At 36.1% G+C, this 22836-nt stretch overlaps 1 protein-coding gene across 3 annotated transcripts in view; it reads right to left on the bottom strand.

The window, feature by feature from the left end:
* Nucleotides 1-22836, bottom strand: part of MSH3 (mutS homolog 3) — a 238806-nt gene that overhangs the window by 92574 nt on the left and 123396 nt on the right. For all 3 annotated transcript variants that reach the window (XM_066273683.1, XM_066273682.1, XM_066273684.1), the window contains 2 exons: nt 10628-10815; nt 9744-9912 (listed from right to left, as the gene is read on the bottom strand). In XM_066273683.1, coding sequence (XP_066129780.1) covers nt 9744-9912; nt 10628-10815 — 357 coding nt within the window. The remainder of the gene's footprint in view (nt 1-9743; nt 9913-10627; nt 10816-22836) is intronic.

Below are 22836 nucleotides of genomic sequence, written 5' to 3'. Positions count from 1 at the left end.
CATTTTTGTTGTTACAAAGATTAAATTAGATAATATAAGCAAAATGCTCAGAACTCTTCTAGGCTTTAACAAGTGCTTGATAAATGGTAACTATATTACTATTATTATTATTATTTAAGTAATATTTCTGTACTGCTTTATGATTAGAAAGCACATTCATGTATCTTAACACAAAGTTATCATGGTAGTCTCATGACAAAGGTGACCCTTCTGTGATCACATAGCATGTGAATACAAGAACTAGCACTTAAACTCAGCTTTCTCTACTATAACACCAGGTCATCACTTTCCCACTACATATCTTTTATTAATGTTACTAAGCAGTTTTGATCGTCTCATTTCAATAAATGGCCAGAATAGATAAGTCCCTAATCACTTTGCAAGGTCATGACTGCTTGGTGAAGACAACACATACAATTAAATACACAGTATTTGACTGTTCAAGGGGGAAAAAACAAACTATAAATACTGTTGAATAATTCTTCCGTTTTTATAGAGCTCCATGTGGAATGCCTTGTAAAATGTCTGCCTGAGTATAACGTCTTAATTTTTTTTTTGTTTGTTTGTTTTTTTTTATAATTTTATTTTTTTAATGGGGTGACATCAATAAATCAGGATACATATATTCAAAGATAACAAGTCCAGGTTATCTTGTCGTTCAAATATGTTGCATACCCACCACCCAAAGTCAGATTGTCCTCTGTCACCTTCTATCTTGCTTTCTTTGTGCCCCTCCCCACCCCCTATCCCTTTCCCATTCCCCCCTCCCCCCCATAACCACCACACTCTTATCAATGTCTCTTAGTTTCAGTATTATGTTCCACCTACGTATGGAATAATACAGTTCCTGTTTTTTTCTGATTTACTTATTTCGCTTCGTATCATGTTATCAAGATCCCACCATTTTGCTGTAAATGTTCCGATGTCATCATTTCTTATGGCTGAGTAGTATTCCATAGTGTATATGTGCCACATCTTCTTTATCCAGTCATCTATTGATGGGATTTTTGGCTGTTTCCATGTCCTGGCCACTGTGAACAATGCTGCAATAAACATGGGGCTGCATGTGTCTTTACGTATCAATGTTTCTGAGTTTTGGGGATATATACCCAGTAGAGGGATTGCTGGGTCATAAGGTAGTTCTATTTGCAGTTTTTTGAGGAACCACCATACTTTCTTCCATAATGGTTGTACTACTTTACATTCCCACCAACAGTGTATGAGGGTTCCTTTTTCTCCACAGCCTCTCCAACATTTGCTATTACCTGACTTGCTAATAACAGCTAATCGAACAGGTGTGAGGTGGTATCTCATTGCCGTTTTGATTTGCATTTCTCTAATAGCTAAAGAAGATGAGCATCTTTTCATATATCTGTTGGCCATTTGTATTTCCTCCGGGGAGAAGTGTCTATTCATATCCTCTTCCCAATTTTTTATTGGATTGTTTGTTTGTTGTTGAGTTTTATGAGTTCTTTGTATATTTTGGATATTAGGCCTTTATCTGAGCTGTTGTTAGAAAATATCATTTCCCATTTAGTTGGCTTTCTGTTTATTTTGTTATCAGTTTCTCTTGCTGAGCAAAAACTTCTTAGTCTGATGTAGTCCCATTCATTAATTTTTGCCTTCACTTCTCTTGCCATTGGAGTCAAATTCATAAAATGCTCTTTAAAACCCAGGTCCATGAGTTGAGTACCTATGTCTTCTTCTATGTACTTAATTGTTTCAGGTCTTATGTTTAGATCTTTGATCCATTTTGAGTTAATTTTTGTACAGGGGGAGAGACTGTAGTTCAGTTTCATTCTTTTGCATGTGGCTTTCCAGTTTTCCCAGCACCATTTATTGAAGAGGCATTCTTTTCTCCATTGTGTGTTGTTGGCCCCTTTATCAAAAATTACTTGACTATATATATGTGGTTTTATTTCTGGACTTTCTATTCTGTTCCATTGGTCTGAGTGTCTATTTTTCTGCCAATACCATGCTGTTTTGATTGTCGTGGCCCTATAATAGAGTTTGAAGTCAGGTATTGTTATGCCCCCAGCTTCATTCTTTTTCTTTAGGATTGCTTTGGCTATTCGGGGTTTTTTATAGTTCCATATAAATCTGATGATTTTTTGCTCTATTTCTTTAAAAAACGTCATTGGAAGTTTGATGGGAATTGCATTAAATTTGTATATTGCTTTGGGTAATATAGCCATCTTGATTATATTTATTCTTCCTAGCCAAGAACAAGGTATATTCTTCCATCTCATTATATCTTTTTCGATTTCCCTTAACAATGGTTTATAGTTTTCATTATATAAGTCCTTTACATTCTTTGTTATGTTTATTCCTAAGTATTTTATTTTTTTTGTTGCAATCGTGAAGGGGATTATTCTTTTGAGTTCCTTCTCAGTTGTTTCATTGTTGGCATATAGAAAGGCTATTGACTTCTGTATGTTAATTTTGTATCCTGCGACCTTACTGTATTGGCTTATTGTTTCTAGTAGTCTTCTTGTGGATTCTTTGGGGTTTTCGATGTATAGGATCATATCATCTGCAAAAAGTGATACCTTTACTTCTTCTTTTCCGATATGGATGCCTTTTATTTCTTTGTCTTGTCTGATTGCTCTGGCTAGAACCTCTAGTACCACATTAAATAAGAGTGGAGAGAGTGGACAACCCTGTCTTGTTCCTGATTTAAGGGGGAAAGCCTTCAGTTTAGTGCCATTTAATATGATGTTAGCTGATGGTTTATCATATATGGCCTTTATCATGTTGAGATATTTTCCTTCTATACCCATTTTGTTGAGAGTCTTAAACATAAAATTGTGTTGTATTTTATCGAAAGCCTTTTCTGCGTCTATTGATAAGATCATGTGGTTTTTGTTCTTTGTTTTGTTGATATGGTGTATTACATTAACCGTTTTACGTATGTTGAACCATCCTTGAGATTCTGGGATGAATCCCACTTGATCATGATGTATTATTTTTTTAATATGTTGTTGTATTCTATTTGCTAGTATTTTGTTTAGTATTTTAGCATCTGTATTCATTAGAGATATTGGTCTGTAGTTTTCTTTTTTTGTGCCATCCTTGCCTGGTTTTGGGATGAGGGTTATGTTGGCCTCATAAAATGTGTTTGGAAGTATTGCTTCTTCTTCAATTTTTTGGAAGACTTTGAGTAGAATAGGAACCAAGTCTTCTTTGAATGTTTGATAAAATTCGCTGGTATAGCCGTCAGGTCCTGGACTTTTATTTTTGGGGAGGTTTTTAATGGTGTTTTCTATTTCTTCTCTACTGATAGGTCTGTTTAGGCTTTCTGCTTCTTCTTGACTCAGTCTAGGAAGGTTGTATTTTTCTAGGAATTTATCCATTTCTTCTAGGTTGTTGAATTTAGTGGCATAAAGTTTTTCATAGTATTCTACAATAATTCTTTGTATATCTACAGTGTCCGTGGTGATTTCTCCTCTTTCATTTTGGATTTTGTTTATATGAGTTCTTTCTCTTTTTTCCTTGGTAAGTCTTGCCAACGGTTTGTCAATTTTGTTGATCTTTTCAAAGAACCAGCTCCTTGTTCTATTAATTTTTTCTATAGATTTCTGTTCTCTAATTCATTTATTTCTGCTCTGATTTTTATTATCTCCTTTCTTCGGCTGGTTTTGGGTTGTCTTTGTTCTTCTTTTTCTAGTTCCTTAAGGTGGGAAGTTAAGTGGTTCACTTGGGCTCTCTCTTGTTTGTTCATATATGCCTGAAGTGATATGAACTTCCCTCTTATCACTGCTTTTGCTGCATCCCATAGATTCTGATATGTCGTATTGTCATTTTCATTAGTCTGTATATATCTTTTGATCTCTGCACTTATTTCTTCTTTGACCCATTCATTTTTTAAAAGTATGTTGTTTAGTTTCCACATTTTTGTGGGATTTTTTTCCTCTTTTTTGCAGTTGAATTCTAGTTTCAAGGCTTTATGATCAGAAAATATGCTTGGTACAACTTCAATTTTTCTGAATTTGCTGATGTTGTTTTTGTGGCCCAACATATGGTCAATTCTTGAGAATGATCCATGTACACTGGAGAAAAATGTATACTCAGTCACTTTGGGATGAAATGTCCTGTAGATGTCTATCATATCCAGGTGCTCTAGTGTTTTGTTTAAGGCCACTATGTCTTTGTTGATTCTCTGTTTGGATGACCGATCTAGAGCCGTCAGCGGTGTATTGAGGTCTCCAAGTATGATTGTATTTTTGTCAGTTTTTGTTTTAAGATCAATAAGTAGCTGTCTTATATATTTTGGTGCTCCTTGGTTTGGTGCATATATATTAAGAATTGTTATGTCTTCTTGATTCAGTGTCCCCTTAGCCATTATGAAATGGCCATTTTTGTCTCTGAGTACTTTTCCTGTCTTGTAGTCAGCATTATACGATATGAGTATTGCTACGCCTGCTTTTTTTTGGATGTTATTTGCTTGGAGTATTGTTTTCCAGCCTTTCACTTTGAATTTGTTTTTATCCTTGTTACTTAGATGAGTTTCCTGTAGGCAGCATACAGTTGGATTTTCTTTTTAATCCATTCTGCTACTCTGTGTCTTTTTATTGGTGAGTTTAATCCGTTTACATTTAGTGTGATTATTGATACTTGTGAGTTCCCTATTGCCATTTTATATCTTGCTTTCTGTTAGTTTTGTGTCTTGTTTGATCCTTCTCTTTCGTTTTTCTATCTTTTGTTTTTATTTGGTTGTATTCCATACATCTTTCCTCTGTTGCTATCTTTTTTATCTCATGTGCTTCTGTGGTGGTTTTTTCAATGGTGGTTACCTTTGAGTAATGAAAAGGGTCCCTACCCTGTTCATTGTAGCGAACTATTTTGTGAGTACTTTTGCACTCCATCGTCCTTTGCTACTGTTAATCTCCATCTTCTCCCCCTCTTTCTTTTTGTTGTTGTCACGGTTTAAATTTGGTTTAATTGTGTTCTTCTTGGAGCTTTTACTTGTGGCTCTGTTTTTTTTTTGTTCTTTGTATCTGATTGGAGAACCCCCTTTAGTAATTCCTGGAGTGGGGGTTTTCTGATGATAAATTCCCTCATCTTTTCTGTATCTGTGAATGTTTTTATTTCTCCTTCGTATTTGAAGGATAGCTTTGATGGGTATAGTATTCGTGGCTGAAAGTTCCTCTCTTTCAGGACTTTAAATATTGGGGTCCACTCTCTTCTAGCTTGTAGAGTTTCTGCTGAGAAATCTGATGATAATCTAATGGGCCTTCCTTTATATGTTGTATTCTTCTTTTCCCTGGCTGCCTTGAGAATTTTTTCTTTGCTGTTGGTTTGTGTCAATTTCATTATGATATGCCTTGGAGTAGGTTTGTTGGGGTTAAGAAAACTTGGAGTTCTGTTTGCTTCTTGAACTTGAGGCTTTAGTTCTTTCCACAGGCTTGGGAAGTTCTCATCTATTATTTGTTTGAGTATGTTCTCCATTCCATTTTCTCTCTCTTCTCCCTCTGATATACCTATTATTCTTATGTTATTCTTTTTGATGGAGTCAGATAATTCTTGTAGGGCTATCTCATTTTTTTTAATTTTTGAGTCTCTTTCTTCTTCTCTCTGTTGTGCCTCAAGTTGTTTGTCTTCTATTTCACTAATCTTCTCTTCTATCTGACCTGTTCTATTAGCTAAGCTTGTTACTTCGTTTTTCAGCTCGTGAATTGAGTTTTTCATCTGTTTGATTTGTTTTTATAGTTTCAATTTCCTTGGACATATATTCTTTGTGTTCATTGAGTTGTTTTCTGAGCTCCCTATATTGCCTTTCTGTGTTTTTTTGTATATCTCGGAGGATTTTTAGTATTTCTATCTTGAATTCTCTGTCATTTAGCACCAAGGTTTCCAATATATTAAATTTTTTCTCCATAGATTTTTCCTCATCTAGCTGTGTTACCTCTCTTTCTTTTGTATCCATGATATTCGATTTTCTCTTCCTTAATGGCATCTGAGGGTGGTTTTGTTGATAGTATTAATGAGATTTAATAAAGAATAAAAAGTTAAAAAAATAAAAAAATAAAAAATCGAAAAGAGTTGTTTTTTTAAAAAAAATTAATAATGAAATAAAGAAAAATAAAATAAAATAAAAATTTTAAAAAAAGGAAATTATTCCCTCCCTCCTTTTTTCCTCTCCTCTCCTCTCCCCTCTTTCTTGAGAAAATCTTGTGGTGGACTGTGAGTTATAACAAACAATGCCTGTGATGGAGGGCCTGAATTGGGGAAAAGTAATAAAGGGGCAAAAAAGAAAAAAAGAAAAAAAAAAAAAAAAAGGAAAAAAAAAAAAAGAAAAAAGAAAAAAAAAAGAGCGTATGGACCCACAAAAAGCAAATAAGGAAAAAATTTGGGTCAAGAATAAAATGATTTGCTTTTAGGTGTTGGTTGTCTAAGAGTTATGATGAGAGGAATAAGAGGAAAACGGAAAAATGGGGGGAAAAATTAAAAACTTACTATTGTATTTAGTGGAACAAGAACTAGATAATATGGAGAGCCAGGGATGGGAGCACTGCTAGTGAGTTAAAAAGGTGAAGTAAAAACCCCCCAAAATGCCACAAACATCGGTTTGAGTCCCAGATAAGATAATTTGTTTGTTATTGAGGTTTGAATGAGAGGAGATGTAAAGGAGAAAGGAAGAAACTAATATAGAGGGAGAAAAGAAAGAAAGAGAGAGAAAAAAAAGAGGGAACCACTAAAAGAAGAAAAAAGAAAGGAGAGAGAGAGAGTTAAGGGTTTTGGAGTGCAACCCTCATAGAGAGAAAGGAAGAGAAGAGAAAAGATAATGGGAGATGTAACACTTATGGGTAGTGTAGTTCAAGGAGAGGAGAGAGTAAGACCGGTAGAGAGTTAATCGGCCAAATTGGAGGAGGAAAAAAAAGTATCAAGAATGAAGATAAGAGAAACAAACGAACAAATATAATAAAATGGGATAGGTTATAAAGTCTGCAGATTATTCTTGATTTTGAGAGGTTATCTTCTTGCTTTTTCTTTTCTCTCCCTCTTCCTGGTCGGTGACTCTGTACCCCGGGTTCTGCCCCTTTGGCACGCTCAGGTAGAGGTTTGCAGTTGATAAGTCTCTATGGCAATGTCATGTATTGTGCTTTAGTCTCGTGGGAGTCGAGGCTCATTAGCATTTATAGGCTCCGACAGTGAGAGAGTCCGTGTTCCTGGAGCCTTTCTCCTAGTCTTTCCTTCCTCAATTAGTAGCCTGATAATCCAGCTATGGGGTTGCTGCTGCCTCTGCCTGGATAGTAAGAGGCTCAAAGAGCTGGCAACTCCCCACTCTATTTCCACTCAGCACAGGGCTCTGGGTAAGGCTCAGTCAGTCAGAGCTGCTAGCATAATCAGGCGGGCTTTCCGCCCACTCAAAGACCACTGGCTCTGCCACTCTGTCCGGTAACACAAGCGGGCGCCCACTTCTGGGGGGCGCTTGGAGGAAACTCTCACTCACTGTCTGCGACCAGGATATCCAGCCAGTAGTCTCACGCTCTGAGTGAAACCCCCAACCGCAGGGAAAAGTTGCAGCGTTGGAATTGAGTCTCGCTCCGTCCCCGTGCGCGGCTTTTGCAAGGCGCTGGGGCGGCTCGAGATTCCTCTTTGGCCCACACAAAGGCCCCTGACTCTGCCCCTCTCTGCGATAACACGGGCGCGCACTGCCGAGGCACTCGGAGGAATCACTCACTCCTTATCTGCGCGCGCAAACCAGGATATGAGGCCGGCCGCGGTTCCCTCTGAGTGAAACACCCTCCAGCACGGAAAATCTCCACCGTTGGAATTAGTTCTCACTCTCTCCCGTGCGTGGCTTTCCCAGGGCGCTGGGGCTGCCCAGAGACTCTGTCCTCGGCCCACAGAAAGGCCTCTGACCCTGCCTCTCCGTGGGGCAACACGGGCACCCACTCTCGGGGCCTAGGAAGAAATTCTCGCCCACTAACTGCGCACCGACCAGGAGACCGGGTAAAATGGCCACTCCGCTTGTCTTTCTTTGTTTGGGTTTGGCGCGAGTGTTAGCTTGTATTGCCCGGGTTGCCACAGGATCAGGTTTTCCTCGGCTTGGATCTCCGTGCCACAGCCTGGTTCGGCCGTTTGTGCCGCGGCGGCCTGGATCTATTCACCCCCTTTGCCCGCCTCAGTTTCTATATTCACAGTTACCAGAGAAAGCCGCCCTGTTTAGGTTAGTGAGGAAGGCGGAGCATTTCTTACTCCCTATTTCCTTCGGGGTTTGGTTATATATTTAGCCAATTTTTCACTCAATCATACCTTTGGGTGTATTGCGAAGCATCTGGAAGCTCCAAGTATAGGTTTTTCTGTTTCTGGTTGAAGATCTTGTTGAGTTTTGGGGGAGATTTATCGGTATCGCTTCCTACCCCGCCATTACTCTGACGTCATCCTCACATCTTAATTTTAGTTCAGAAGACAAACTGACTTAATCAATGAATGGTCTATTAAACGGCATAAGATTCATAAACACTATCATTTACTGTCCCTGGCAGGCTGGCTCAGTGGTACAGGGTTGGCCAGGCAAGTGGAAGTCCAGGGTTCAATTCCAAGTCAGGGCACACAGGAGACATGACCATCTGCTTTTCCACCCCTCACCATCCCCTTCTCTCTCTCTCTCTCTCTCTCTCTTTTTCTTTTCCTCCCACAGCCATGACTTGATTGGTTCAAGCAAGTTGGCCCTGGTGCTGAGCATGTCTCCATGGCCTCTCCTCAGATGCCAAAATAGGTCAGTTGCAGAGCAAAGGAGCAATGGCCCCAGATGGGCAGAGCATCGCCTGGTGGGGTGCTTGCTGGGTGTATCCCAGTTGGGGCACATGCAGAAATCTGTCTCTCTACCTCCCGGCCTCTTACTTAAAAAAGAAAAAGACTATCATTTACTATAGATAGAGTTTATTTCAAATAATCATATAAATCAACAATCTTTTGACTAAATATATAAAGTAACATAAATATCTAAAAGTTTGATTTGAAATTAAGCTTACCCCTAGAAAAAAAAATCTATTGTTAAAATCCTGAATAGAATGTTCATTTTATAGAAATTATTCAGAAATATCCTAACTTGCTATTTTATCAAGCAGCATTTCTCAAATCCCTCCATCAGAATCTTTGTGTTTTATTAAACAGAAGATCTAGAAGACACATACATGCCTCAAGATCGAACATGACCAGAAGGTATGACTGAACTTAAAAAAGGATAGTTTTTCCTGGTTCTCGTTCAGAGTATTATCAAACTTTAAGCAGAAGTTACACATACCAAAACCACATTCTAAACAGTACCATAATCCCATGGAAGACTCACTAATATAGGTTTTCACTAGTTTTTTTTTCTTTTGCTTTTTAGCACCTGTACCCCCCTAACTTCAGAAGAAAGTCCTGCCATTTGATAACTGTGACCCAATCTACACAGGTGGTTCACTTTGTATCATTTCATTATCTGCAAGCAAGGGACCAAAGACTAACTTCTCTCTCCTGGATTTAAGGTAAATGAATTCTCTATGTTACTATTTACAATAGTCAAGGTTTTCCATTTTATAATTTCAATAGATAATATTAAAGCAGATGTCATATTAAGTTGCATGAAAATCCTTATTAAAATAATCCTTATCAAAACAAGGTATTACAACATATTTCTAAGGAACAAAACAAAATATTTTCATCTTATCCTCATATTTTTATTTACATTTTAAAACAGCTTTTTTACTGAGGAAAACTAATGCAAATAAATGTATTTTGACATTAATTACCTCCTGCCCTGATACTGTCACATATTGTGCAGAAGGATTTTTCAGTATTTTTCGTATTTCTTGCAAATGTGTTTGGATCTTCTTAGTAACTCCTTGAATTTCATCCTTTCTCTTTCTTATTAAAGGGAAGTCAAAAAGGTCTTTGAATAATTCAGTTTTATCCCCAATTCTAAAAAATAAAAAAAAATGCATACATATATTGAAGCAAATAACTTATACCAGTTATCAATTATTTTTCACAGCATGATGAAAACTCAAAGGGTTGGAAGTCCAGAAAACTGTCACTAAATATTTATGGGTAAGTTTCCTAATTTTGTTGAAGATAAACAGTTACTTTAACATTTTATCTTTGTAAAGTCATGATTTCAATAGTAAAACCAAGAGATAAAATTAATACTTATTTTTGCCTATTCAAAATAAACACAAACATAAATACTGTCACATTATCTTTCTTTTATATAGTTCTTTGTGGAATGAATTGTAAAATGACTACTTATTAAAGGATAACTTCACCTCTGCAGTTTCTAAATACAAGGTGGACCAGCCCTGGATTTCTAGCAAATGAGGACAGGACGTCATCTGACACTCGCTTTTGGATTAATAAACTGCTATTGTTTGCTCTGTTTGGACGTTGTATTTTCATCATCTCATACTTGAGTAAGTATATCTGTCCTAGATGGTGGACTGCCTAAATTTTAGACAGTAAAGTGTTTCTTCTAGCTGTAATAATAGAGCCTTTAGTGTCCAATCACAATTTCACATGCAACTTCTACCATTACTTTTAGTGAAGCTTAAGAATCCACACATCAAATCGCAAATGCATTAGGACAAGCAAGTTAAAACTTCCAGTGCTGGAAAGGAAGAGTGAAGAGAATGCTACTTACTTGGCAGCTTGTTCGTTGAGTATCTTTAAGTAATGTTCCACTGGACTGAGGAGTTCAGGAATTTCTAAAATAAATGACTGAAGCCACTTTGACTGAACATGGGAATTAACAGCAGGTATTAATGCTTGAAATTCTGACTTCAGGTGGTAAAGCGTTTTGAGAATCAAAAAGAACTCTTTGGTAGAACACTGAAAATAGAAATTTTTTTAAAACTAAATAGCATATATAATACATGAAAATAAAATTTAATTAGTGATCTATTTAAAGTTAGAATTAGAATAAAAGAATATTTTAATTAAAGTAAAATACTGTTGCTATGTTCTAAATGTTTAATCAATAAACATTTTATAAAATACTTTTTAAAAGCTATAAGGAAAATAATTTGAGACAGGGATAGTAAAGCCAATACTTGCTCAATATTTTTTTCATTTTCAAGTACACTGCATAGGTAAAATACAGTAAACAATGTTAAAAATATTAAGGACAATTCTGGGGAAATATCTGTAAAACATATGAGATATAAAGAACAAAATTCTCCCAAATACTGAGCTCTTACAAATCATATATAGAAAAGATGAATAATCCAAAGAATAATGGCTAAATGAACTGAATACACAGCTCGTAAAAAACAAATGTTTAATAAGCACATGATTAACCTCACATATAATTAAGGCAAGCAAATTAAAAATATAGGATAGTATTTTTCACTTATCAGAATGTCAAAAATTTTAACTTGATAATAACCAAGCCACACAGGGTATTTTAAAAAGACACTTTTATTGTTCTTGTGGTGGGTTTTTTTTTGTCTTTTCCCGAAGTTAGAAATGGTGAGGCAGTCAGACAGACTTCCGCAAGCACCCAACCGGATCCACCTGGCATGCCCACCAACAGGCAATGCTCAGCCCCTCTGGGGCGTTGCTACACTGCAATGAGAGCCATTCTAGTGCCTGAGGCAGAGGCCATGGAGCCATCCTCAGTGTCCAGGCCAACTTTGCTCCAATGGAGCCTTGGCTGCAACAGGGAAAGAGAGAGACAGAGAGGAAGGAGAGGGGGAGGGGTGGAGAAGCAGATGGGCGCTTCTCCTGTGTGCCCTGGCCGGGAATCGAACCTGGGACTTTCACATGCTGGGCCGACACTCTACCGCTGAGCTAACCAGCCAGGGCCTAAGAAAGACACTTTTATATACTATTCATAGATAACTTTTTTTTTTTTTAACAGAGAGAGAGTCAGAGAGAGGGATAGACAGGGACAGACAGACAGGAACGGAGAGATGAGAAGCATCAATCATTAAGTTTTTCATTGCGCGTTGCCGACACCTTAGTTGTTCATTGATTGCTTTCTCATATGTGCCTTGACCGCGGGCCTTCAGCAGACCGAGTAACCCTTTGCTCAAACCAGCAACCTTGGGTCCAAGCTGGTGAGTTTTGCTCAAACCAGATGAGCCCACGCTCAAGCTGGCGACCTCGGGGTCTTGAACCTGGGTCCTCCGCATTCCAGTCTGACACTCTATCCACTGTGCCACTGCCTGGTCAGGCCATGGATAACCTTTTTGAAGGACAATCTGGCATACCATAATAAAAAAGATACATATATCCTTTAACTATGTAATTATACCTTTAAGACTAACTAAAAATATGTTATAACAAGTAGCAAAAATACGTGTATCTACATACTTATAAGTTGTTTACAATAATATTAAAAGGATGAATAAGAAACCAATGTCCATCAACTGAGATATCAGAAAAAACTCATGTAATGAAACAGTTTTAAAAATTCAGACATGTGTATATGCTGATAAACAAATTGATATGCAACTCCATAATTTCAACATATATTAAATACACATAGTAAATATACACCATATATATTTACACAGTAATATTTCATTTGGGAGTCTAAATTATATACATTATTCTACAGAAATAAAAATATCCATAAACAATTTCTAGAAGGGTACACAAGTAATGTGCTCTGGGCAGTGAGTATGTGGGGATGGTAGAGGAAGACTTCACTCTGCTTCATACCTGTGTGCACTGTTGTAGTCTTTTACATGAACATTAATACTTTGTACACTGGAGCTTCTGAAAAAGAGAATGGGCTAAACATGTGCATCTAATTTCACTCTACCTTAAAACTACAGTCAAAGATGTTTAAAAAGGCATGACAACACAAGAATAACTAGAAACCACAACAGCAACACCTTAGAAGTTCTAAAGTAAATAAGTAGTAATTAATTGACTTGTAAGACTCAAAATATTTTAATCTTAAACTGGCCCTGAGGAAAACTAGGACCCACCTTGACTTACACGAGAACCCTAGAACACTCAGGAACTGGTATCACACATCACCTTTGGAAGTGAAAGCTGGGCAGGGTGGGTAGGCAAGTACTGGTTGAAAATAATTTAAGTTAATTAAATCACTCAATCTCCTATTCTTCTTCATGCCACTGAGCAACCACCATCTCCTATCCTACAGAAGATTAGTTTTAGTTTCTGGAGAAGGTAAAAGGCTATCCTGAACCAGCTGCAGGCACTGTGAAGGATAAGGCTACCACCCATAGCAAGAAAAGAACAGCTGCAAACTGAACACTGAGACTCCGAGTTACCCCGTCTAGCTCCTAAGATTGTTAGCTTGTCAGGAGGCTAAAAGAGTCTCTGGGGAATCTCACAAACCCAAGAGGAAAATTCTAAAGATACTATAGCTGTTTTCCCAGTAAATGGGCCAGCTAATTCACTTTGAAGTTCACCTAATACTTCACAAGTCGCATTCAACTACAGACTTTCCTATAGGCATTTTCATCCTTTACTATTAAAACATGATCAGAAAAAAAAACAAAAAAACATGATCAGACATCAGATAAAAAATTATAATATGAAATGCAAACACCAAAACAATCAATCAACAAATAAAACCTGTAGGGATCTCTGGCTGGGTAACTCAGTTGGTTAGAGCATGTTCCCAATACACCAAAGTTATGGGTTTGATCCCCAGTCAGGGAACTTACAAGAATCAATCAATGAATGCATCAATAAGTGGAACAAGAAATTGATGTTTCTCTCTCTCCTTTCCTCAATCTCTAAAATCAATTTTTAAAAAATTAATAAATAAAACATGAAGGGACTAAATAAAGCCTATACTGATAGAAGAAAACTTCTAAATAATAATAATAATGATAATATTCTCAGTTAAACAGAATATTTCAAGCATGAAACAAAAATGGGATGCTATGAAAAAAACATTAAGAGAACAGAAAACATAAACATTCTTAAAAACTAAACTATGATAGTAGTAATAAAAAATTCAACAGAAGAGGTAGAAGATAAAAGTAACGAAATCCTCAAGAAAATACTTGCAAAAGTATAAAGATGGAAAATACTGAAGTTAGATATATAATTAAGGAGATTCAATCAACTCAAATAATGGAATCCAAAAAGAAAGAAATCATCAAAATAAATAATTCAGGAAAATTTCCCAGAACTGCAGGATTTAAGTTGCCAAACTGAAAGGGCTCAATACAATGAATGGAAATAATGCCAAGCCATGGCAAATCATCATGGAAATTTAGAATACTGGGAACAAAAAGAAAAACCTTCCAAATTCCAATTCATATTGTGCAACAAAAATAACAGAAGCTAGAAAGCAATGAAGTAATAACAAAAATATTATTTTTATTTTCTTTTTATCTTTTTACTTTTATTGAATTTATTGGGGTGACATTGGTTCATAAAATAATACAGGATTCAGAGGTACAATTCTATAACACATCAAGTCAAAATCTCCTTCCATCACCATTTATCCCCCCTACACTCTCTTTTACCTCCCCCGCCTTTCACTCTGGTGACCACTATAATGTTGTCTGTGTCTATGAGATTCTTTTTTACATAATTCCTTCATCGTTTTTACCCAGCTCCCCAACCCCTTCTATTCCAAAAGGTGTCAGTCTGTTTTCTATCTATGAGCGTATTTCTATTGTCATTTATTTTGTTCATTAGATTCTACATATGAGTGAAATCACACAGTACCTGTCTTTCTCCCACTGGCTTATTTCATTTAATATAATGCCCACCAGGTCCATCCATGCTGTTGCAAAAGGTAAAATTTCCTTCCTTTTTATGGCCAAGTAGTATTCCATTGTGTAAATGTTTCCACTGTATAAATGTACCACTGTTTTTTTATCCACTCATCAACTGAGGGACACTTTGGCTGCTTCCAAATTTTGGCTATTGTAAATAACATTGCAATGAACATAGGGGTGCAAATATTCTTTGAATTAGTATTTCTGGTTTGTTTGGATATATTCCTAGAAGTGAAACTGCTGGGTCAAATGGCTAATCCATTTTTAATTTTTTAAGGTAATTCCATACTGCTCTCCACAGTGGCTGAACCAATCTGCCACACCAATAGTGCCCGAGGGTTCCCTTTTCTCTACATCCTCACCAACACTTGCTGTTTTGTTGATTTATTGATGATACCCATTCTGATAGGTGTGAGGTAGTATCTCACTGTGGTATAAATTTGTATTTCTCTGATGATCAGTGACATTGAGAATCTCTTCATTTGTCTATCTTTATGTCCTATTTGGAAGTGGTTATCTAGGTCCTTTGTCCAGTTTTTAATTAGATTGTTTGTTTTCTTGGTGTTGAGTCTTATAAGGATTTTATACATTTTGGATATTAACTCTTTATTGGATGTATCATTGGCAAATATGTTCTCCAATTCAATGGGTTGCTTTTTCATGCTGTTGCTGGTTTCCTTTGCTGTACAAAAATTTTTAGCTGAATGTGATCCAATTTGTTTATTTTTATTTTATTTTCCTTGCCTAAGAAAATACATCAAAAAAAAATATTGCTGTGGAAAATGTCTGATATTTTACTGCCTATGGTTGCTTCTAGGATTTTAATGGTTTCAAGTCTAACATTTAAATCTTTAATCCATTTTGAGTTTATTCTTATGTATGGTGTAAGAAGGTGGTCTAGTTTCACTTTTTTCACATATCTGTCCAATTTTCCCAAAACCATGTATTAAATACACCATCTTTACCCCATCGTATGCTTTTGCCTCCAAAGGAAAATAATTTGTAGCCTAGAATTTTATACCCAAACTACCAAAAATTTGTGAAAGTAGAAAAAAACACATAACCAGACATCAAGGTTTCAAAACCTTTGCTTTCAATACCCTTTCTCAGAATGCTTCTAGAGTAAGTGTTCCACCAAAAAGAAGGAAGAAACCAAGAGGCAGACATGAAATACAGAAAACAGAAGATTAAATTCAAGGGAAATAAAGGGAATCAAACAAGGTAGTTGTATAACAGGTACATAGGGCAACCAGTCCAGGTTGGATCAGGTCAGAAGGCTCAAGAAAATGAAATGAATAAAATATTTGATAAAATAAATACCTGAAGGTAAAAGAGATTTAGGGTTGAGTTTACATAATAAGTGGTATATATAAAATGGATTAATACTAAGAATAATTATTTAAAAAGACAGTTATTAACTAAAAGGAATGAAGTAAATTATGCAGAAAAATAAGAAGTTAGTTCCAACTTAACAAAACTTTAGTTAAAAGTGTATCATAAGAGTGACATCAGAGAAATGGCGCCATGAGGAGCGCGACGAACAAATCTCCCCAAAATTTCAACAAGCTCATCAACCAGAGACAGAAAAATCTATCCTTGGAGCGTCCAGCAGTTCCACACACTGAAGGCAAAGGCAGAGGCAGTGGCAGCCTCATAGCTGGATCATCAGGCTGCTAATTCAGGAAGAAGAGACTAGGAGAGAGGCCCTGGAAAAACTGACTCTCTCATTGTCAGAGCCTGCAAACGCTAACAAGCCTTGACTACCAAAGAGACTGAAGCCTAATATATAACATCACCATAGAGACTTATCAACTGCAAATCCCTACCTAAGCATGCCACAGGGGCAGAGTATGGGGTACAGAGACACTGACCAGGAAGAGAGAGAGGAAAGAAAAAGGAAGAAGAAGTTAACCTCTCAAAATCAAGAAAAATCCAGACTTCATAGCTTGTTACACTATTTTTTTGTTTCTTTCATCTTCTTGCCTTTACTATTATTATTTCTATTTCCTCCACCTTGGTCCTTTTATTCTCTGTCCGTCTTATTCTTTCCTCTTCTTGAACTACACTACCCATAAGTGTTACATTTTATTTCTTTTCTTCTTCCTTACTCTCCATGAGAGTTACACTCCAAAACCCTTAACTCTCTCTCTCTCTTTTTGTTTTTTTTTCTTCTTTCTTCTTTTCCTTTTCCCCTTTTTCTTATTTCTCCAGCTCTATTAGTTTCTTCTTTTCTCCTTTTACTTTTCCTCTCATTCAATCCTCAATCACAAACAAATTATTTAATTTGGGACTCAAGGGTTTTTTCTGTGGCATTTGAGGTGCTTTTGCCTTGCTTTTTAACTCATTAGCATTCCTCCCAAACCAGGATCTCCATTCTATGTAGTTTTTGCTCCACTTAATACAATAGTTTTTTTTTCCTTTTTCCTGTTTCCCTCTTATCCCTCTCATTATATCTCTTAGTCGACCATCACTTACAAGCAAATCATTTTATACTTAACCCAAATTTTTTCCTTTTTTGCATTTTGTGGGTCCCTAATTCCTTTTTTGCCCCTTGAACACTTCCCCCAAACTCAGGCTCTCCGTTATAGGCACTTTTGTTCCATTTAGCAAAATACAATTCACAGTTCATCACGATATTTTCCTAAGGAGGAGGGGAGAGGAGAGGAAGAGAAGAAAGAAAAGGGGGGTAAATAGTAAATTATTATTGGGGTTTTTTTCCAAATTTTTTTCCTTTTTTTTTTTACTTTTTATTCTTTATTAATTCCTATTAGTGCTATCAACAAGACCACCATCAGATGCCATTAAGAAAAAGAAAATCAAATATCAAGGATACAAAAGATAGAGAAGTAGCACAGATAGATGTGGAAAAATCTATGGAGAAAAAATTCAATATATTGGAAACCTTGGAGCTAAATGACAGAGAATTTAAAATAGAAATCCTAAAAAAAACTCAAAGATATACAAGAAAACACAGAAAGGCAATTTTGGGAGCTCAGAAAACATTTCTAAGAACACAAAGATTATATTACCAAGAAAATTGAAATTATAAAAACAAATCAAACAGAGATGAAAAACTCAATTCATGAACTGAAAAATGAGGTAACAAGCTTAGCTTATAAAACAGGCCAGATAGAAGAGAGGATTACTGAAATAGAAGACAAGCAACTTGAGGCACAACAGAGACAAGAAAAGAGAGACTCAAAAATTTTAAAAAATGAGAAAGCCCTACAAGAATTGTCTAACTCCATCAAAAAGAATAACATAAGAATAATAGGTATATCAGAGGGAGAAGAGAGAGAAAATGGAATGGAGAATATATTCAAAGTAATAATACACGAGAACTTCCCAAGCCTATGGAAAGAACTAAAGCCTCAAATTCAAGAAGCAAACAGAACACAGAATTTTCTTAACCAAAACAAACCTACTCCAAGGCACATCGTAATGAAAATGGCACAGACCAATGACAAAGAAAAAATTCTCAAGGCAGCCAGGGAAAAGAAGAATACAACATATAAAGGAAGGCCTATTAGATTATCATCAGATTCTCAGCAGAAACTCTACAAGCTAGAAGAGAGTGGACCCCAATATTTAAAGCCCTGAAAGAGAGGAACTTTCAGCCAAGAATACTATAACCATCAAAGCTATCCTTCAAATACGAAGGAGAAATAAAAACATTCACAAATACAGAAAAGATGAGAGAATTTATCATCAAAAAACCCCCACTCCAGGAAATACTAAAGGGGGTTTTCCAACCAGATTCAAAGAACAAAACGAAACCACAAGTAAAAGCTCCACCAAGAACACAATAAAACCAAATTTAAACTGTGACAACAAAAGCAAAAAAAAGGGGAGAGGACAGAGATTTATAGTAGCAAAGGACAATGAAGTGCAGAAACACTCATAAGAAAGGGTACTACAATGAATATGGTAGGTACTTTTTTCATTACTTAATGGTAACCACCCTGAAAAAACCACCACGAAAGCACATGACTTAAAAAAGGTAGCAACGGAGGAAGGAAGTATGGAATACAAACAAACAAAAACAAAGGATAGAAAAACAAAAGAAGAATCAAACAAGATACAAAACTAACAGAAAGCAATTTTAAATGGCAATAGAGAACCCACTAGCGTCAATAATTATACTAAATGTAAATGAATTAAACTTATTAATAAAAAGACACAGAGTAGCAGAATGGATTAAAACAAAATCCAACTGTATGCTGCCTACAAGAAACACATCTAAGCAACAAGGATAAATACAAATTCAAAGTGAAAGGCTGGAAATCAATACTTGAAGCAAATAACATCCAAAAAAAGGCAGGTGTAGCAATACTCATATCTAATAATGCTGACTACAAGACAGAAAAAGTACTCAGAGACAAAAATGGTCATTTCATAATGATTAAGGGGATGCTGAATCAAGAAGACATAACAATCCTTAATATATATGCACCAAACCAAGCAGCACCAAAATATATAAGACAGCTACTTATTGACCTTAAAACAAAAACTGACAAAAATACAATCATACTTGGAGACCTCAATACACCGCTGACGGCTCTAGATCGGTCATCCAAACAGAGAATCAATAAAGATATAATGGCCTTAAACGAAACACTAGAGCACTTGGATATGATAGACATCTACAGGACACTTTATCCCAAAGCAACAGAGTATACATTTTTCTCCAGTGTACATGGAACATTCTCAAGAACTGACCATATGTTGGGCCACAAAAATAACATCAGCAAATTCAGAAAAACTGAAATTTTACCAAGCATATTTTCTGATCATAAAGCCTTGAAACTAGAATTCAACTGCAAAAAAGAAGGAAAACACCCCACAAAAATGTGGAAACTAAACAACATACTTTTAAAAAATGAATGGGTCAAAGAAGAAATAAGCGCAGAGATCAAAAGATATATACAGACAAATGAAAATGACAATACGACATATCAGAATCTCTGGGATGCAGCAAAAGCAGTAATAAGAGGGAAATTCATATCACTTCAGGCCTATATGAAAAAACAAGAGAGAGCCCAAGTGAACCACTTAACTTCCCACCTTAAGGAACTAGAAAAAGAAGAACAAAGACAACTCAAAACCAGCCGAAGAAAAGAAATAATAAAAATCAGAGCAGAAATAAATGAAATAGAGAACAGAAAAACTATAGAAAAAATTAATAAAACAAGGAGCTGGTTCTTTGAAAAGATCAACAAAATTGACAAACCTTTGGTAAGGCTCACCGAGGAAAAAAGAGAAAGGAATCATATAAACAAAATCCAAATGAAAGAGGAGAAATCACCACAGATATCATAGATATGCAAAGAATTATTGTAGAATACTACGAAAAACTATATGCCTATGCCACCAAATTCAACAATCTAGAAGAAATGGATAAATTCCTAGAACAATACAACCTTCCTAGACTGAGGCATGAAGAAGCAGAAAGTCTAAACACACCAATTAGCAGGAAGGAAATAGATAAAACTATAAAAACCTCCGCCAAAATAAAAGTCCAGGCCCAGATGGTTATGCTAGTGAATTCTATCAAACATTCAAAGAAGACTTGGTTCCTATTCTACTCAAAGTCTTCCAAAAAATTGAAGAAGAAGCAATACTTCTAAACACATTTTATGAGGCCAACATAACCCTCATACCGAAACCTGGCAAGGACAGCACAAAAAAAGAAAACTACAGACCAGTATCTCTAATGAATACAGATGCTAAAATACTAAACAAAATACTGGCAAATCGAATACAACAACATATTAAAAAAATAATACATCATGATCAAGTAGGATTCATCCCAGAATCTCAAGGATGATTCAACATATGTAAAACGGTTAACGTAATACACCATATCAACAAAACAAAGAACAAAAACCACATGATCTTATCAATAGATGCAGAAAAGGCATTCGATAAAATACAACACAATTTTATGTTTAAGACACTCAACAAAATGGGTATAGAAGTAAAATATCTCAACATGATTAAGGCCATATATGATAAACCATCAGCCAACATCATATTAAACAGCATAAAACTGAGGACTTTACACCTTAAATCAGAAACAAGACAGGGTTGTCCACTCTCTCCACTCTTATTTAACATGGTGCTAGAAGTTCTGGCCAGAGCAATCAGACAAGAGAAAGAAATAAAAGGCATCCATATCGGAAAAGAAGAAGTAAAGGTATCATTTTTTGGAGATGATATGATCCTATACATCGAAAACCCACAAAAAGATTACTAGAAACAATAAACCAATACAGTAAGGTCGCAAGATACAAAATTAACATACAAAAGTCCATAGCCTTTCTATACACCAACAATAAAATATTAGAAAACGAACTGAAAAAAATAATCCCCTTAACTATTGCAACAACAAAAAAATACCTAGGAATAAACATAACAAAGAATGTAAAGGGCCTATATAACGAAAACTACAAAGCATTGTTAAAGGAAATCAAAAAAGATACAATGAGATGGAAAAATATTCCTTGTTCTTGGATAAGAATAAATATAATCAAGATGGCCATATTACCCAAAGCAATTTATAAATTTAATGCAATTCCCATCAAAATTCCAATGACATTTTTAAAGAAATGGAAGAAAAGTCATCAGATTTATATGGAACTATAAAAAACCCCGAATAGCCAAAGCAATCCTAAAGAAAAAGAATGAAGCTGGGGGCATTACACAATACCTGACTTCAAACTATATTATAGAGCCATGACAATCAAAACAGCATGGTATTGGCAGAAAAATAGACATTCAGACTAATGGAACAGAATAGAAAGTCCAGAAATAAAACCACATATATATGGTCAAATAATTTTCAATAAAGGGGCCAACAACACACCATGGAGAAAAGAAAGCTTCTTCAACAAATGGTGCTGGGAAAACTGGAAAGCCACATGCAAAAGAATGAAACTCGGCTACAGCTTGTCCCCTTGTACTAAAATTAATTCAAAATGGATCAAAGACCTAAATATAAGACCTGAAACAATAAAGTACATAGAAGAAGACATAGATACTAAACTCAAGGGCCTGGGTTTTAAAGAGCATTTTATGAATTTGACTCCCAAGGCAAGACAAGTGAAGGCAAAGATAAATCAATGGGACTACATCAGACTAAGAAGTTTTTGCTCAGCAAGAGAAACTGACAACAAAATAGACAGCCAACTAACTGGGAAATGATATTTTCAAACAACAGCTCAGATAAGGGCCTAATGTCCAAAATATACAAAGAACTCATAAAACTCAACAACAAACAAACAATCCAATAAAAAAATGGGAAGAGGACATGAACAGACACTTCTCCCAGGAAGAAATACAAATGGTCAACAGATATATGAAAAGATGCTCATCTTCATTAGTTATTGAAGAAATGCAAATCTAAACTACAATGAGATACCACCTCACACCTGTTAGATTAGCTATTATCAATAAGACAGGTAATAGCAAATGTTGGAGAGGCTGTGGAGAGAAATGAACCCTCATTCACTGTTGGTGGGAATGTAAAGTAGTACAACCATTATGGAAGAAAGTATGGTGGTTCCTCAAGAAACTGAAAATAGGACTACCTTATGACCCAGCAATCCCTCTACTGTGTATATACCCCAAAAACTCAGAAACATTGATACGTAAAGACACATGTAGCCCCATGTTCATTGCAGCATTGTTCACAGTGACCAGGACATGGAAACAACCAAAAAGCCCTTCATTGGAAGACTGGATAAAGAAGATGTGGCACATATACACTATGGAATACTACTCAGCCATCAGAAATGATGACATCGGATCATTTACAACAAAATGGTGGGATCTTGATAACATTATACGGAGTAAAATAAGTAAATCAGAAAAAAACAAGAACTACATGATTCCATACATTGATGGGACATAAAAATGAGACTGAGAGACATGGACAAGAGTGTGGTGGTTACCGGGGGGAGGGGGGAGGGGGGGCATGGGAAGGGAGGAGGGAGAGGGGAAGGGGGAAGTGGAGGGGCACAAAGAAAACTAGATAGAGGGTGACGGAGGACAATCTGACTTTGGGTGATGGGTATGCAACATAATTGAATGACAAGATAACCTGGACATGTTTTCTTTGAATATATGTACCCTG

The sequence above is a fragment of the Saccopteryx bilineata genome, chromosome 4 (assembly GCF_036850765.1).
Source record: "Saccopteryx bilineata isolate mSacBil1 chromosome 4, mSacBil1_pri_phased_curated, whole genome shotgun sequence".
Classification (NCBI taxonomy): Eukaryota; Metazoa; Chordata; class Mammalia; order Chiroptera; family Emballonuridae; genus Saccopteryx; species Saccopteryx bilineata.
This window is presented reverse-complemented; position numbering and strand designations above follow the sequence as displayed.